At 42.9% G+C, this 17,046-nt stretch overlaps 1 protein-coding gene across 3 annotated transcripts; it reads left to right on the top strand.

Moving 5' to 3' along the window:
* Window positions 1–1,991: 1,991 nt before the first annotated feature.
* Dsn1 (DSN1 component of MIS12 kinetochore complex) lies at window positions 1,992–16,534 on the top strand. 3 transcript variants are annotated; one of them, XM_042694766.1, is made up of 11 exons: window positions 1,992–2,089; window positions 3,430–3,477; window positions 3,773–4,090; window positions 7,414–7,487; window positions 8,745–8,817; window positions 10,220–10,307; window positions 11,359–11,418; window positions 11,799–11,876; window positions 13,505–13,649; window positions 15,560–15,647; window positions 16,138–16,534. In XM_042694766.1, the coding sequence occupies exons 2-11, from the start codon at window positions 3,444–3,446 to the stop codon at window positions 16,236–16,238; spliced, it is 1,059 nt and encodes a 352-aa protein (XP_042550700.1). In that variant the 5' UTR covers window positions 1,992–2,089; window positions 3,430–3,443; the 3' UTR covers window positions 16,239–16,534. The 3 variants fall into 3 exon arrangements, with proteins under 3 accessions (XP_042550700.1, XP_042550699.1, XP_042550701.1); XM_042694765.1 differs by having other exon boundaries at window positions 13,502–13,649; XM_042694767.1 differs by lacking the exon at window positions 3,773–4,090 and having other exon boundaries at window positions 13,502–13,649.
* The last annotated feature ends 512 nt before the right edge of the window (window positions 16,535–17,046 follow it).

Here is a 17,046-nt window from a genome sequence, read left to right as displayed (position 1 = left end):
GGAAAGAACACCGTCACAGGTTTACTGGGTCTGGATTTTATGAAGAAATATTCTTAGCATGCCCCTCGGTGGCCAGCCCTAGCTGGGACTACTGAGTTTTCTTGGGACTGTTTAAGAAGGGGCCAGGGGGTTGGGAAGGTGGCTCAGTGGTAGAGTGCTTGCTTTGCATGCATGAGGCCCTGGGTTCGATTCCTCAGTACCACATAAGCAGAAAAAGCCGGAAATGGGCGCTATAGTTCAAATGGTAGAGCTCTAGCCTTGAGCTGAAGAGCTGAGGGACAGCGCCCAAAATTCAGGCCCCACCACCAACCAAAAAAAAAAAAAAAGAATGGGGCCAGGACCAGAAGGAACTGAGTATCTTTGAGCCCCAGGAAGTTACATTTAAGGAACCAAGAATAAATCTCTTCTTTTAGACTACTGCTGAAGCCAGCAGGCTGGAAAGTAGGGTGGAAATTTCAGAGAGGCAGATTTCTGCTTTTTACCAGAAAACTTTTCCAACCATAGCTGCTATACAAGTAAGACAGGCTAAATTAGGGCCACTGAGGCATGAGACCCACAAACCAGGAGCTAAGAATAAACACTATTAGTAGGGAACTTCAAGTCTCTCACTCCCCCATTAGGCTACAGCAGCTGCCCATGCTCTTAACATTAATGATTTCCCCAGGGCTCTGGATAAGCAAGCCCTGAGAGAATATCTCAAGAAAAACATCTGGCAAAACGTATCTTAGGAATCCTTATTAATGGAAAATATCTCCTGACAATGGGCTTTTCGACCCTAAATAAATACCTTTTAAAATAAAGCGCCTGGTAGATTGTCAAGTATTCATCATCTATGCCAACTAAGGAGAGTTGGTCTTTGGGATTCCCAACTTAACGGTTCTGAGAACATATACAATGCAGGTAGAGGAGGGTTGTCACACAAATGATTAACATGCCAGATGGTTGAAAGGAAGAAGACTGCACAGACAATCACGTATAACTCCTAGACTGACTGAAGCCTTAAATAGGCCTGACACAAAGAACTTGGCAACTTCTCATACTCCCACATCTCCAGCCTGTTGGGGGGTGGGGGTGGGGGTTGCTTTTGTTTCTGCTTTTCTGTTTTGTTTACTTGCTTTGCTAAATAAAGCTTCTATAAACTCATCTAACTGGACTCATTCTTTAGTTCTTTGCCATATTACTGTATTGGGGCCGTGAAATATGGCAACCCATGTTGAGGTTCATGCTAAGAACCTCCTTGGCTTTGAACCAGTCCTGATGCACTGAGGAAGAAGCCTGCTTTGCTGATCCTTCTAGGCCAGCAAGGGGAAATGGAGCAGACAGATGGAGCTCCTGGGAAGAGTGATTGAAACACCTGGTTTCCAGCATGGGGCTACAGAGAAGGCCGTGAGGTTTCTTTAGGTGAGGCTAAAAAATGGGGAAATTTGCTAGGACTGAAAGGGGAAAACTTCCCAGGCAAAGGGCATGGCTTAAACCAAGAGACCCCTCTGGGTGGCCAAAGGAGTTGTGAACAGTTTAGAGAGGCCAACCCCATAAGAGAATTGGCAAGTTCTTGAATGTTGCCCTATATTGCAGGGGGCTGCTGAAGTGAAGGGTATAGGATGGGGGCAAACCGAGCTCAGAGCCCTATTCACCCTGTGAGGACTCTGGGTCCACATTGGGAGTTGAGATAAAGGGAGGAGGGACCATAGCTTAGCGGTGCAGGTAGGGCATCAGAGGGCTCTATAGTCCTTCCGCGGGTATTTGTCTGGGCCTCTGTTTCCTGATCATCGAAGCAGGGATCTGAGGCCTATCAGACGCAAAAGGACATCATAGCGGGGTGTGTCCATAAGAAGACTCCCCGGGTGGTAACACAGACACCGCTAGAGGGAAGCAAAGACGTGGAAGATAGGAACTGGGCGGGCAAGAGCGGAAGCACGAGTGTACGCATGCGTCTTTCCAGGGGGCTTGGCGATATGAGCACGCATGCCCGAGAGGCCGAGGACCGCGCATGCGTCATTGGTTGGCGGGAGTTTCGGAAGTGGTGGTGACGTAAACAGCGCGCCTAGACGTACCGGAGAGGGGACGGAGTGGCGCCGGAGATCCAGAGGTGATCTGGGAGTGCAGAACCTGTGGCCTTGCTTTTCAGGGATGGGGGTCTCCGGGCTGGACGGGCGTTACTCTGAGGTCCGGAAGTCGCCGGCCTCTCCCCGGATGTGGTCTAATGAACCCCCCCATTAGGCTCTCGGCCCGGCGGAGCACGGTGCTCTCGACGGTGGGCTTTAGGGGGGGCCTCCAGGGTGCCTTCCGGATGGAAGCAGTTCTGAGGCGAACTACGCCTCGGGCTCGGGCACACATGGCGGCTGGACTCCAGAAAAGTTCTAAGAAAAGTAGCCGGGGACTGGGCCGAGGGCGGGGCGAGTCGCCACCGCCGAGCGCCTGCACCGGTGCCCTGGGCAGGCTCTCTCCAAGCCCGGGACCCTCCGATGGAGTGTGGAGTAGCGTCTCCAATTATGGCCCAGGTCCCGGCGGCGTATAAGCACACTGAAAGGACTGCCTTCGCTGCCACTAGTCAGGCTTGAGGCTGTGTAATAGTCATAAGGACCAGGGGGGTTAGATCTTTGAAGGAGTAATCGTTGCCCTATGAACCTTTTCATAGTGTCCTCATCTATTCATTTTCTTTACTAGAAAGCGCTGGGAGGGAGAGCTAAGATGGAAGACGAAGAGGCACTTTAGTTGTTTCCCTGCTCTGTTGTTTGTGACAGATGCTGGGCATACAGCCTGGCTAGGGAGTCAGACATGTAAACCCATTGTACAACCAGTACTAGGGAGGTCAAGGGGGTGTGGCCCCCAACTCTGACAGAGACAAGTGATTTCCTATTTAAGCGACCATGGGAAGGAAAGATGTTTCATAGGTGGGAAGATAGATGCATTCAGAAATTCACAAGTAGTACAGGAATACAAGTGTGAGGAAAGAGCAGGAATGGGTAGGCTGGGATTCGTTTATGACAAGGTGTTGAGTACACTTCAGAAAATTTTACTTCAGCTGTCTCTAGGAATGCATTGGCCTGGAGCAGTGTTAGATAATGGGGTGGACAGAGAGGGTAGAAATGAAGAGACCTGAACTCAGCTTGGAGTAGTAAGTGGGCAAGGAGGAAAGGGTTTAGAGATACTTGATAGAATGGATAGGACTTTGGATCTGGAGAGTTAAGAATACAAAGTAAAGAGTAATCTCTTTTTCTGATGAAACTAGGATTGAGGTAGACACAATAATGGGAGGTAAGGTAGGATATGTGTTTAGGGAGATAGAAGCATTTTTAGCAATAAGTTCTATAGACATTCAGAATAAGAGGCAGTGATTCTAGCTGGTAATTCCGTGGTAGAAATGGGTGAGGGCAATGGAAAGAGGCTCTGGTGGAGAGCAGATGAGCTCATTTTCTTTATTTTCAGTGTTCTCATCCAAGATGACTTCAGTGACCAAATCAGAGACCACAGAAGGTGAGTATGGTAGTGAAATTCAGTACCTTTTGCCTTGGGGTCAGGCTTCTGAGCTATAACAAAATCCTTTCCTGGCTCCAGGTAGATTTGAAATCACATTTCCAAATTTATGCGTCCTCACTATAACTGGTTCTTGGGGCATACAGTTTCTTCCTTTCATTTTTCTTGGGTCTTATTCCAGGCTGGCCCCAAACTCCTGGGCTTAGTTGGTCCTCTTGCCTCAGGTTTCACCTTTTTTCTCATACTTAGTTGTGGGTTTGATTTTGTATTTTGACTTTTCTATAACAAATGCTAGAAGAGGAATCAGAGACGGCTACTCATGATCATCCATTGCCATCCAGTCTCAACCGTGTGGAAATGCTTACTAAATCATCTGCCTCCCTGGAGACGACTCAAGGCATTTCAAAGGGAAGAAGTCACCTTGGCTCTGGCCCTGAAAAGGGGGCAAGTTGTGATGTCTGCCACCAGGAAGGACTTCAGTTGAGGTCTTTTCATTTGTCCCCTCAAGAACAGTCTGTCCGTCATCAAGACAGAAGGCAATCCTGGCGACGAGCAAGTATGAAAGAAGTAAACCGGCGGAAGTCCCTACCTCCCTTTCACCAGGGCATTACAGGTGGGGTGCTGTGTACATTAGACAGTGAGGTTCCAGCTCCAATAAGAGGCAGAAAGGAATGGCAAAGATAGCAAACTAGATGTCACTCTGTTACTTTCTGTAGCTCTTGTGACTTTGAAAAAATTGTCAGCTCTTTGAGCCTCAGTTTCCTCACCTGTAAGATGAAGATAACACTACTTACATGTGGGTATGGTCTGCCTTTGTAAGTTCCGATGCTACACACCCAGTAAGTGCTCAATATTATTGCTATTTCATTGAAGTACTCAACCTCAGTTAGAATGATGAATAGTAGAGAGTCCTTGTGGCTTTTTGCCTTAGACCCTAAAGTGAAACAACAAGTTTATGGGTTGGTACCTGATTTAGACTTTATAAGAGGAAATAAGAGGAAGATGCACATAAAAAATATTTCAAGCTGGGTACTGGTGGCTCATGCCTGTAATCCTAGCTACTCAGGAGACTGAGATCTGAGGATCAAGGTTTGAAGCTAGCCCAAGCCAGAAAGTCCGTAAGACTCTTATCTCCAATTAACCACCAGAAAACCAGAAGTGGAGCTGTGGCTCAAAGTGGTAGAGTGATAGTCTTGAGCAAATGAACTCAGGGACAGTGCCTAGGCCTTGAGTACAAGCCCCACAACTGACAAAAGTAAAATCTATAGTAGGATTGGAGTTGCTGCTCATTGACAGAGTGCATTATTGCATATGTGAGGCTCTGGGTTCAATCCCAAATGCATAAAGGAACAAAAATATAGAATGAAGACATACATTTTAGGAATGTGATTTGTGTGATTTTGTGTGAATTTATAATGATTAGATTTCAGCATCAAAGGACAAGATGTGATATAGAAAGTCTAGTGTGGTCTTGGGCTGGGAAGGTGGCTCAGTGGTAGAGCGCTTGCCTTGCATGCTCGAGGCCCTGGGTTCGATTCCTCAGCACCACATAAGAAAAAAGAAAAAAAGCCAGAAGTGGCACTGTGGCTCAAGTGGTAGAGCGCTAGCCTTGAGCTGAAGAGCTGAGGGACAGGGCCCAGGCCCAGAGTTCAGGCCCCATGACCGGACCAAAAAAAAAAAAAAAAAGTCTAGTGTGGTCTTAAGCTTAACCTCCTTTGCCTTCAAGATTGTCAGTAATGCTTATCTTACAAGGTTATGTGAGAATTAAGTGAGTTGATGTAGAATGTAGTATGTACTTATTTGACACAGTATGCCTTCAGATGTTAAGCTGTTGTGATTACGTTTAAGCAATTATACTTCAGGTGCTCTGATGTAGAATAAAGTCTGAGTTAAAAAATAGCACATCAGAATATTGCTTTAGTTTCTCCATGTGTAAGAAAAATTAGTAGTTCCTCAAGATTAGACATACCTTCATCTATTCCAGAGTATTTAGGCTTGAAATCATCAGTGTGATAAGACTGGTTATTTTATGATTTTCCTGTCCAGGTGTCCTTGGTTATACGCAGAAACAATTCAGTTTTTCTTGAGTCACAGCCTTAGGAGTTAGTCAAGAGACAAGAGTACTTCAAAAACATTGCCAGCTGGATGAAGCTGGAGGGCAAAAAGACATGTAGTGCTAGTATTCCCAAAGCTGGGTAATAATTTGTTTCTAAATGGACATAATTGAAAAACAACCTTTACAAATTGTTGCTTGAGAATTCAGTGGGATAATTACATAAAAGGCCTACCCAATTCAGCCTCATTACTCATGTGACCTAGAGCAAGGTCTGTTACCTGGCCTTTGTGCCTCTGTAATGTGTCTTCAAAATAACATTGATAAGATACTTACCTCAGGGCTAACCAGCTAAAGAAAATGCCCTTTAAATAGCAAATGTTCAACAGGTGTTAGCCATTAATTAGGTGATTACAGGGAGGCAGCATGCTACCAATGGGAAAAACAGACCCTGGTGTTAGTCTTGGGTTTGAACCAAGGCTCTTTCAGTCACTGGTCTCATTTTACAAATGGAGCTCATAGAGTTCATAGAAGACTCTTAAAGGCGATTCATTTCAAGCATAGGTCAGTGCCAACTATAAAAATGATCATGTGGGGGCTGGGAAGATGGCTCAGTGGTAGAGCGCTTGCCTTGCATGCCTGAGGCCCTGGGTTCAATTCCTCAGCACCACATAAGCAAAATGAAAAAAGCCGGAAGTGGCGCTGTGGCTCAAGTGGTAGAGCACTAGCCTTGAGCTGAAGAGCTGAGGGACAGCGCCCAGGCCCAGAGTTCAGGCCCCACGACCGGACCCAAAAAAAAAAAAAATGATCATATGTTTTCATCTCCTTTCTCTGAATCATAAAAATAGGTAAATAGGGTTTTTTTGACCAGTTTTTTTTTTTTTTTTTTGGCCAGTCGTGAGGCCTGAACTGTGGGCCTGGGCGCTGCCCCTCAGCTCTTCAGCTCAAGGCTCACAAGTGCCCTACCACTTGAGCCACAGCACCACTTCTGGCTTTTTCTGCTTATGTGGTGCTGAGGAATTGAACTAAGGGCCTCATGAAGGCAAGGCAGGCACTCTACTACTGAGACACCTTCCTAGCCCTTTTTTGGACTAATTTAACCAAACAAGATTTTAATGTAATGCATCAAAAGATTCTACTGTTTTCTTTTGTTGCTGGTACTATAGTTTAAACTCAAGACCTTGATCTTGCTAGGCAGGTGCTCTGCCATTTTAGGCCATGCCTCCATACCCTTATTTCTTAAAGATTGTATTATTCCTTAGTGATCCTGGAAGGATTAGAATTATTCCTTTAATCAGACAAGATGCCTTTTTTTTTTTTTTTGGTCGTAGGCTTGAACTCTGGGCCTGGGCACTGTCCCTTAGCTCTTCAGTTCAAGGTGAGTGCTCTACCTCTTTTTTTTTTTTTTGGTCCGGTCCTGGGGCCTGAACTCTGGGCCTGGGCGCTGTCCCTCAGCTCTTCAGTTCAAGGCTAGAGCTCTACCACTTGAGCCACAGCGCCACTTCCGGCTTTTTTTTTCTTTTTGCTTATGTGGTGCTAAGGAATCGAACCCAGGGCCTCAGGCATGCAAGGCAAGCGCTCTACCATTGAGCCACCTTCCCAGTCCCAGCGCTCTAGCTCTTGAGCCACAGTGCCACTTCCAGTTTTCTGGTAGTTTATTGGAGATAAGAGTCTCATGGACTTTTCCTTCCTGGGTTGGCTTTGAACCGCTATCCTCAGAGCTCAGCCTCCTGAGTAGCTAGGATTACAGGCTACTGGCACCCAGCTAGAGAAGATGCTTTTTATCTTAAGTTGAATTGTGTCACAGAGAGGAAATTTTTGTTTTGTCGCATTGTTAACTTTTAAGTGTGCAATTCTTTAAATATGGTGTTATTTTCTGTCAGAGCTTAGCAGGTCTATCAGTGGTGACTTACCAGAAAGCAAAAGGCTTGGTGCTCTCCTGTTTTCCAGTTTCCAGGTGAGATTCTTGTGATTGGAAAGTGCTTTTGTTATTGTTTATTCTTTTTTTTTTTTTTTTTGGTCAGTCGCGGTGCTTGAACTCTGGGCTTGGGCCCTGTCCCTGCGCTCTTCAGCTCAAGGTGAGCCCTCTACCACTTGAGCCACAACACCACTTCCAGTTTTCAAGTGGTTTATTGGAGATAAGAATCTCACGGACTTTCATGGCTTTGAACCGTGGTCCTCAGATCTCAGCCTCCTGAGTAGCTAGGAATATAGGCGTGAGCCACCGGCACCCAGGTTGTTGTTTATTCTTATTGTAGTAACTACAGAGGTATATTAATACTATGTGATGAATCAATTAGAAGGTGTTCCTCTAGATTTAATTCTGGTAGCTAAGTTAATTTTTGGTTCCAGCTTTCTGCTACTCCCATTACTAAGTAGCGTACAGATTTCCCCAGTGTGGCCTGTAAATGGTAGGAATTTAAAGTAGGTAAAATCAAGTTATTAGAGCCTGTGGCTCACCCCTGTAATCCTAGCTGCTCAGGAGGCTGAGATCTGAGGATCTCAGTTTAAAACCAACCCAGAAGGAAAGTCTGTGAAACACTTATCACCAGTTAACCACCAAAAAAGCCAGAAGTGAAGCCTTGTACAGAAAAGCTCAAGAACAGTACCTAGGCCCTGAGCTCAAGCCCCAGCACTGACACAAAAATCAGGTTGTTTATTATATGGCTCACTGATGCTTATGGAAAATTAGTTAAATAAATAATTCATTTGAGTTAAATGACCACTTTTTCCTGAATTAAAAATCAAAATGGTGACAGGTGCCATTGGCTCATGTCTGTAATCCTACCTACCCAAGAGGCTGAGATCTGAGGATTGTGATTCAAAGCCAGACTGGGCAAGAAAGTCCATATGAGACTTATCTCCAGTTAACCACAAAAAACAAACCAAAAAACCCCCCCAAAAAAACCCAGAACTAGAAGTGAAGCTATGTGGTTCAAGTGGTAGAATATGAGCTTTGAGCAAAGAAGTCAGACACAGTGCCCAAGCCCTGAGTTCAACCCCCAGGGCCAACACACACAATCACAATCACAATCAAAATGGGTAATCAGAACAATAAAGAAAAATTTTATTTTGTTACCTATTTGTTGATATGAAACATCTTAGATGAAAAAGAATCATGTTTAGTTTCCCATTTTAGTAAACATCATGAAGTTATATGAACTTTGGTCTGGAAAATTGTGGTGGTTGTACTAAAAATGCTTTTCTTTATTAGTTCTCTGTTCAGAAACTCGAACCTTTCCTAAGGGACACTAAGGGCTTCAGTCTGGAAAGTTTTAGAGCAAAAGGTAAGTTGCTGAAGATAGACAACTGGGCTTTGACCTTGGACCCTTCTTGGGGTCAGCCAAAGCCTCATTTGCAGGCTCTCCATTTAAAGGAGCCACTGCCCCATAAAGCCAGGTCCTTTTTGTTTTGTTCATTTTTTAATTGCATTTAACGTAAGAATATATATTTATTAAACTCATAAGAAAGTAGAAAATAATCACCCTACTCCAACCCCCATCTCAACTTCTTTACAGAGGCATTATGGCCACTAGTTTTCTTGTGTATTCTTACAGAGATTTTTATTGTTTGTTGAAATATTCTTTAGAATTATATGATTTGATACTCTGTACTATTCAATACTTCAGCTTTCCCAGGGACTAGGTATCAAACCTGGAGGTTTGTGCACACCAAGCAAGCATTTTACTTCTGAGCTATACCATGTCCCAAACTTGGATTTTTTTCTTTTTAACCTAATAATTTATCTTGCAGATTATTCTATATCACACATATAGAGCTGCTTTGGCATTTTGGTAGTCATATATAATACTCCCTTACATAAATGAACAATGTTTGATTAACTAGTACTTTAACTTTTAGGATTTTATATCAGTCTTTTTCTATTACAAGTAGTAAACTGAGTACTTTTTTTTTTTTTTTTGGGTCAGTCATGGGGTTTGAACTCTGGGCCTGGCTGATGTCCCTGGGCTTTTCAGCTCAAGGCTCGCTCTCTACCATTTGAGCCACAGTGCCACTTCCAGCTTTTTCTACTTATGTGGTGCTGAGGAATTGAATCTCTACAGTACCACTCCCGGTTTTCTGGTGCTTTATTGGAGATAAGAGTCTCATGGACTTTCCTGTCCAAGCTGGCTTTGAACCGTGATCCTCAGAACTTATTCTCCTGAGTAACTAGGATTACAGGCATGAGCCACTGGTGCTCTGAATACTTTTTTACTTTTTTTTTTTAATACTACTGAGGTTTGAACTCTGGGTTTCATGCTTGCTAGGCAGGCTTTCTGTTAAGCAATTCCTCAAGCTCTTTATATCACTGGTTATTTTAAGGTAGGGTCTTGCCTATTCCTAGATATGCATCTGGACTTTTTCCTCCTATTTTATACTTCCTGCCATAGCTGGGATGACAGGCTACCATGCCCAACTTCTGTTAAAATGGGATTCTTTGCCTATGCTAGTCTTCTTTCACTTAAGGCTGGCACATAAGCCACAGTTGTATTTCCAGGGTTTTTTTCCTGGTCAATTGGAGATAAAAGATAAATTGTGCACCCCTACACCACTTTTTTGGGTAAATGACAGAGGGCCAGAATATCATGGACGACATTAGACTTGGGAATACCTTTTAAGTGTCTTTTTAAGCTGCTCATTGGGAAAAGTTGTATCTTTAATTTTATGACATAAATATATTCTCTCTAGCATCTTCTCTTTCTGAAGAATTGAAACATTTTGCAGACAGACTGGAAAGTGATGGTATTTTACAAAAATGCTTTGAAGAGTCAAAAGAGTAAGCAAGCAATGTTACTTCTGTTCTAATATATAACTGAATTGAGTTCATTATAATTAAATAGTTGTTCCTTTGCTCAGTAAACATTTATCCAGCATCTTCTTATATACCAGCCTTTTTCTTTTTTTTTTCTTTGGGGTCTGGTTGTAGGGCCTGAACGTGTATGTGCATACTAGAGCTTGAACTTAGGGCCTAAGCACTGTCCCTTAACTTTTTTGTTGAAGGCTAATGCCCTACCACTTGAGCCACAGCTTAATTTGTTTTTTGATACTTTATTGGAGGTAAGAATCTCACAGACTTTACTGCCTCACTTGGGTTCAAACTGAAATCCTCACATCGTGGCCTCCTAAGTAGCTAAGATTTTCAGCTTTAAAAATATGTTGTTATTATTATTATTATTACTACTACTACTTTTTTTTTTTTTTTTTTTGGTCCGGTCGTGGGGCCTGAACTCTGGGCTTGGGCGCTGTCCCTCAGCTCTTCAGCTCAAGGCTAGCGCTCTAGCACTTGAGCCACAGCGCCCCTTTGGCTTTTTTCTTTTTGCTTATGTGGTGCTGAGGAATTAAACCCAGGGCCTCATGTAAGCAAGGCAAGCGCTCTACCACTGAGCCACCTTCCCAGCCCCTACTACTTTTTAATGGTATTAGAGCATCTTTCTGTGCGCGAGGCAGTCACTTTACCACTCGAGCTACATCTTCAGTCCCTAGTGCCCACTTCTTTTCCATTGGAATTAAACATCTAACTGAGCTGAGTCACTGGATTATCCAACTTGGTGAGCTGAGCAGAGGAAGAACATAAGAAGCCTTAAGTGCCATACTAAGGAGTTTGACTTTTCTTCTAACTGCAAGTAGAGTTGTAGAGTTTCTAAGAACAGAAAAAACAAAGGGACTTTTTAGAAAGGTTAATCTGCGAGATACAGTCAAGAAAAAATATTTGTTGAAAGGTTAAAACTGTGAGCATGTCTTTTTGCCACTAAAATTCTGTAAGGTATCATATTAAAAGCAAATGGTTCCTGATTCATATTGAATTCATAATCCAATGTATGTTCCAGAAAAGCATCAGATTTTTCTCTGGAAACATCAGTGGCTGAGATGAAGGAGTATATAGCAAAGTAAGTGAAAATGAGTGAACTTTTCTTGGACAATACAGAATTCTTCGTGTGAGAAAAATAAATCTGGGGAAAATGCTGAGTTAACAGTATTCAGTATTTGTATATCAGCCTTAAAAGTTAGGAAGCTTTGTATGTTTTTTGAAGATGTTTATGGGCTATACTGGTGGCTAGTTTCATTGGATGGAGTCTAGGGAATAAGGGTGTTAATTTGATTTTAACAATTCGATTAATAGCCATTAAGCTACTCCAGCTTTCTAATCCTTTAATGACCTTTTTACTAATATTTACCAGATTATGTGCCTTATGTACTTATCGTTGCCCTGAATGATTCAGAATAAGATGATCAGAAGTTAACTGAATTTTGCCTTTCAATTCTGTAGATTTTCTTTAGAAAGTCAAACCTGGGATCAGCTCTTGCTGCGTTACCAGAAGGAAGCACTGCCAGAAGCAATGTCCAGGTTAGATCTGCGAACTGGAATATCTTTTTTTTTCCTTGTAGAATTGGATTTGAGTTTGTTTTCTGGACTGTTAGCACAAAGAAATGATGTATCTTTTTGTTCAGTCAGCTCATCAAGATTCTATTAAGTGTACATTTGTACTTTGATCATAAATGGAGACTGAGGGAGGAAAAGAGGGCATTGGCATCACTGTCTTCAGCCCTCTTAATGAGAACGCTTGTTAAGGAATAGCTACAAATTTTAGAGTAAGCTTAACTTAAAAAATAATAATAAAATCTAGGCCGGACACCGGTGGCTGACTCCTGTAATCCTAGCTACTTAGGAGGCTGAGATATGAGGATTGTAGTTCAAAGCCAGCCCAGGCTGAAAAATCCCGTGAGACATTTCCAGTTAACCACAAGAAAACCAGAAGTGGTGCTGTGGCTCAAGTGGTAGAGCGAAAGCCTTGAGCTGAAGAGCTGAGGGACAGCGCCCAGGCCCAGCATTCAAATCTCATGACCAACAGAAAAAAAAAAATCTAGCCCTGAATGTTTTTCTCTAATTGTAGTACTTTGGAAAATGACTTCACATCTTTGGAGCTCACAAAAACCTTATATAAAGTGTAGATGAAAGCATCTACTTAATCAGCTGGATCTCTCTGTATCACATTCAATATTAAGTTGTTTTTCCAACCATTTCTTAGCTAGAAACCCAGCTATCAACTGTTAGCCAAAACCCTGATTACTAATGTTCTATCAGTAAAAAGAACATTTGACGAACATGGTTTGAAAAGCTTGCCCAGTCCAGGCAGAGATGGTTGTTGGTAATCATCTGGACATATTCCATGTATACACTTTATGAAGATAATGTTGAAGGTGACAGCTTTAGAATAAAAGCTTTTATGGGAAACATCAGAGGAATGTTCCAGAAACTCTAAGGTCTTGACTACCTCTCCTTAGTTTTGTGACTGTGGGCAAGTCACTTAATCTCTTGGAATCTGAGAATCCTCATTTGAAAATGTACATAATATTTGTACCTACCTCACTGGATCATTGTGGATGTTGAATGAGATTAAATGTAAACTGAGCCAGGTGCTTGTTTCACGCCTATAATCCTAGCTACTCAGGAGATGGAGATCTGAGTATCATGGTTCAAAGCCAGTATAAACAGGAAAGTTTGTAAGCACCAAAAGAGTCAGACTTGGAGCTGTGTCTCAAGTGGTAGAATGCTAAGCTTGAGTAAGAAAGCTCAGGGAGGGTTGGGAAGGTGGCTCAGTGGTAGAGTGATTGCCTTGCATGTATGAAGCCCTGGGTTAGATTCCTTAACACCACATAAGCAGAAAAAGCCAGAGGTGGTGCTGTGGCTTAAGTGGTAGAGTGCTAGCCTTGAGCTGAAGAGCTAAGGGACAGTGCCCAGGCCTAGAGTTCAGGCCCACAACCAACAAAACAAAATAAAAAGAAAGCTCAGGGATAGTACCTTGGCTCTAAATTCAAGCCTCAGGACTGGCACAGGAAAAAAAAAAAAAGTAAACTAATTAGTAGTGTCTGGAACCTTCGTTCTCAGTAAACTGTAGATGTCATTGTGAAAAAGGCATTTCCATGAACTTTGCATCCATTCAAGTATTTTATTTTATTGTTTGTTCTTAGAAGCTCAGTTGCAACCAAAATCACTGAAGTCAACATGGACCCTAAAATATACCTTGGGTCTTCCCAAAGTGCAGTTCTCAACACAAAGCCTGACTATCAGAAAATAATACGGAGCCAGAACAAAGTCTTTGATTGTATGGAGTTGGTGGTAAGTTGCTTTGAGTTTATTCAGATTATCCAGCTGCACCTTGCTACCTGTCACCTTTCTAAGTCAGCTTGCCATTGCTGTGACAAAATTCCTGACAGAATCAACTGATCTCAGAGGTTTCAGTCCATGGTCACTTGGCCCTATTGCTTTAGGCCTTTCCCTACACACAGTACATTATGTTGGGAATGTGTGCACAGGAGGATGCTTACCAAATGGTGCTGGGAAGCAGAAAGAGAACAAGGTCAGGGTCCTCATCTCCCCTTCAAAGACACATTCCAGTGACGTCACTTCGTTGTAGTAAACCCTACTTCTTAAAGATTCTTCCATCTCCCACTGGGGCCTCTAGCTAGTGAACAAGCCTTTAGCATATAAGCCTGTTGGGGGCATTCACAATTGCATTATCCTTGGAAATTAAAACACTTGGAGAATATAATATAAATAATAATATAATAAAGATAATATTCAACTGCACTTTGGGAAACATGGAGAGAAAATTGAAAAAAAAAAGGAAACATATGAGGTGGTGAGTGCTAGTAAAGCAAGGAAGGGGGCAGAGAATATAGGGAGGACCACAGTTTTTATTTTACATAAAGAATTCTTTAAGGCCCTTCCAGGTGGCTGATTAATCACAACTTGAAGACATTTAGGAGTATGGCATGGTATTATCCCTAATATCAGCAGAAAGCAGGTGATATTTGGAAGGGAGGTAATTCAAGGACTTTTCAAAGCCTTATTTATTTATTTATTTATTTTTGTATTGGTTTTGGGGCTTGAACTCAGGGCCTGGTCACTGTCCCTGGGCTTTTTTGCTCAAGTCTAGCACTCTACCACTTAAGCCACAGCTAGAGTCTTTGCTACCACTTAAGCCACAGCTAGAGTCTTTGTGGACATTCCTGACTGAGCTGGCTTGAAACCACGATCTTCAAATCTTAGCCTTCTGAGGCATGAGCCACCAATGCCCAGCATTATTTTCCAAGACTGTATAAAGGCATAGGTCTCAGCAGGCGCTGGTGGCTCATACCTGTAATTCTAGCTACTCAGGAGGCTGAGATCTGAGGATTGTTCAAAGCCAGCCTGGGCAGCCAAGTCTGTGATACCTTTTTTTTTTTTTCTTTTGGTCATTCGTGGGGCTTTAACTCTGGGCCTGGGCACTGCCCTTGAGCTCTCTAGGTCAAGGTGAACCCTCTACTACTTGAGCCACAGCGCCACTTCTGTTTTTTTTTTTGGTGTATTGGGGATCAGAGTCTCATGGACTTTTCTCAGCTCTCAGCCTCCTGAGTATCTAGGATTATAGATGTGGGCCATGGCACCTGGCTTCATGAGACTCTTATCTCCAATTAACCAGAAAACCAGAAGTGGTGCTGTTGCTCAAGTGGTAGAGCACTCCCCCTGAACAGAAGAGCTGAGGGACAGCGCCCAGGCTCAAAGTTCAAGCCCTACAACCTACAAAAATAAATAAATAAAGGTGTAAGTCTCAGGGAATCAGTTAGTGAAGTAACATGGGGCTTACAGGTAACTGAATTCTTACCTTTTGTTTGGAGAGAGGAGCCATTATTATGCCATCTGGGACAAGAGTCCCATAGTTGGCTGCTGTCTGAGCCATGACCTCTACATAAAGGATGCAGGATGACCTGTCTGGGAACAAGTTTGAGCAATAATAATATGGCCTTGGTCAGCTCCTTCCTGCCAGGGTTTCTTCATGGACACACCCAACCAGATGTTAGAGGGCATGATATCCTTTGCTAGAGGTTATGGGGTCAGCCTCCTGCTGCATAGAGCCAGGACTATGAGGAGGTACCCACAGAGAATGTCTGGCGTACGTATTCCAGGCTGTAAAGAGTAGCTAGTCCAAAGCTCCTGTAGGTTTAGTGAAGCCATGCAGCCTGCTCATGGCTGTCTTCTGCCTACAGATGGATGAGCTCCAAGGATCAGTGAAGCAGCTGCAGGCATTCATGGATGAAAGTACCCAGTGCCTCCAGAAGGTGTCAGTACAGCTCCGTAAGTGTGCTGCTTATAGTAATGTACCTAATAACATTTTGTGTTTCAAATTGCCCTTCTGAGCAAGCACCATGGTTCTCAGGATAATGCTTCTATCAAGTGATTTAATTTTCTCCCCACAATACGTAGTATACTGATGTGAAGTGTGTGGGTGTATATTCTACAGAAGCATTCCATGAACTGTGTGGTGTCAGATCCAAGCCAAAAAAATTCGTGCTACCTTTAACAACTCTTCAATTCTTGAGAATCCCCCAAATCACACTTACATTGTACCTCCATAGTTTTTCCTGTTTTCAGCTCTAAATCATTTGCTATACACATCTTCACTCATTTTTCACTTATATTGTTGCAATCACGCCTGGCTTTCCTACCACTGTAATTGTGCCCTTTCTTTGAGGACAGGCACCCTCAGATTTGTCATTGTGATGCCTTCACTGTCAGGCAGTATACATACATAAGTTTCCAGTTTTCTTTTCGCTTTCCTCTGCAGAAAAGAGAAGCATGGAACAATTAGATCATTCACCTGCTCGAAAACTGCTCAAACTTCACCTACAGAACCCTATCACACAGTGCTCTTCATCTTGTCAGTGATGTTACCCAGATTTTCTGCCATGCAATCGTCAGAAGATAGGACTAGGAAGAGTATCCCAGCATGTGGTGTTTCTGTGGCATTCTGGACTGGAAAGTTCTGTCTGTTGCCCTTGAGGATATTTGGCTGATGGCAGAGAACTTGGACTTTTTTCAGAGTGATGGAATTTGTGCATCCAAAAGAATGTTGAAGACATACTTTCTCCTGGAACGTTCAAAATGCTCAAAGCCTCTTTTTTGAAATGGCCTTCAGAATCAGCTGCTCGTTCTGTTAAATATCCTTCATGGTCAGAACTGTTCATCTATTCTTGTTTTATCTGGTTTTGTTTTGGGTGCCGATACTGGGGCTTGAATATAGGCCCCCATGCTCTCAGCTCAGCTTCTTCACTCATGGCTGGTATTCCACTCGCTTGAGCCACACCTTCAATCTGGTGTTTTACTGGTTAATTGGGGATAACTCTTGTGGATTTTTCTGCCAAGGATGGCTTCAAACTTTGATTTTTCACATCTCAGCCTCCTGAGTAGCTAAGATTATAGGTATGTGCCATTGTTACCTACTGTAAATAGATTTTTCAACCCAAGTCAATTAGGACCATGCTTAATGAATCATTTTAGGGGCCAAGAACATGGAGCATTGTTCACAAATGTCCAATTTTAAGGAAAGACTACTCATTGTCTGTATCCTAATGTATATCGTGTGCTTTAGTTTTGATACTGAGTTGACATCTTTTGAGTTAATACTAAGGGATAAGACTACTTTTAGGGGTTTTTTTTGTTTTTTCTTTTTCTAGGGCTGAGAGTAAATTCCAGG

This window comes from Dipodomys spectabilis, unplaced genomic scaffold (genome assembly GCF_019054845.1).
Source record: "Dipodomys spectabilis isolate Male_0828 unplaced genomic scaffold, ASM1905484v1 ptg000175l, whole genome shotgun sequence".
NCBI lineage: Eukaryota > Metazoa > Chordata > Mammalia > Rodentia > Heteromyidae > Dipodomys > Dipodomys spectabilis.
Note: the sequence above shows the minus strand (reverse complement) of the source record. Positions and strands in the feature narration are given on the sequence as shown.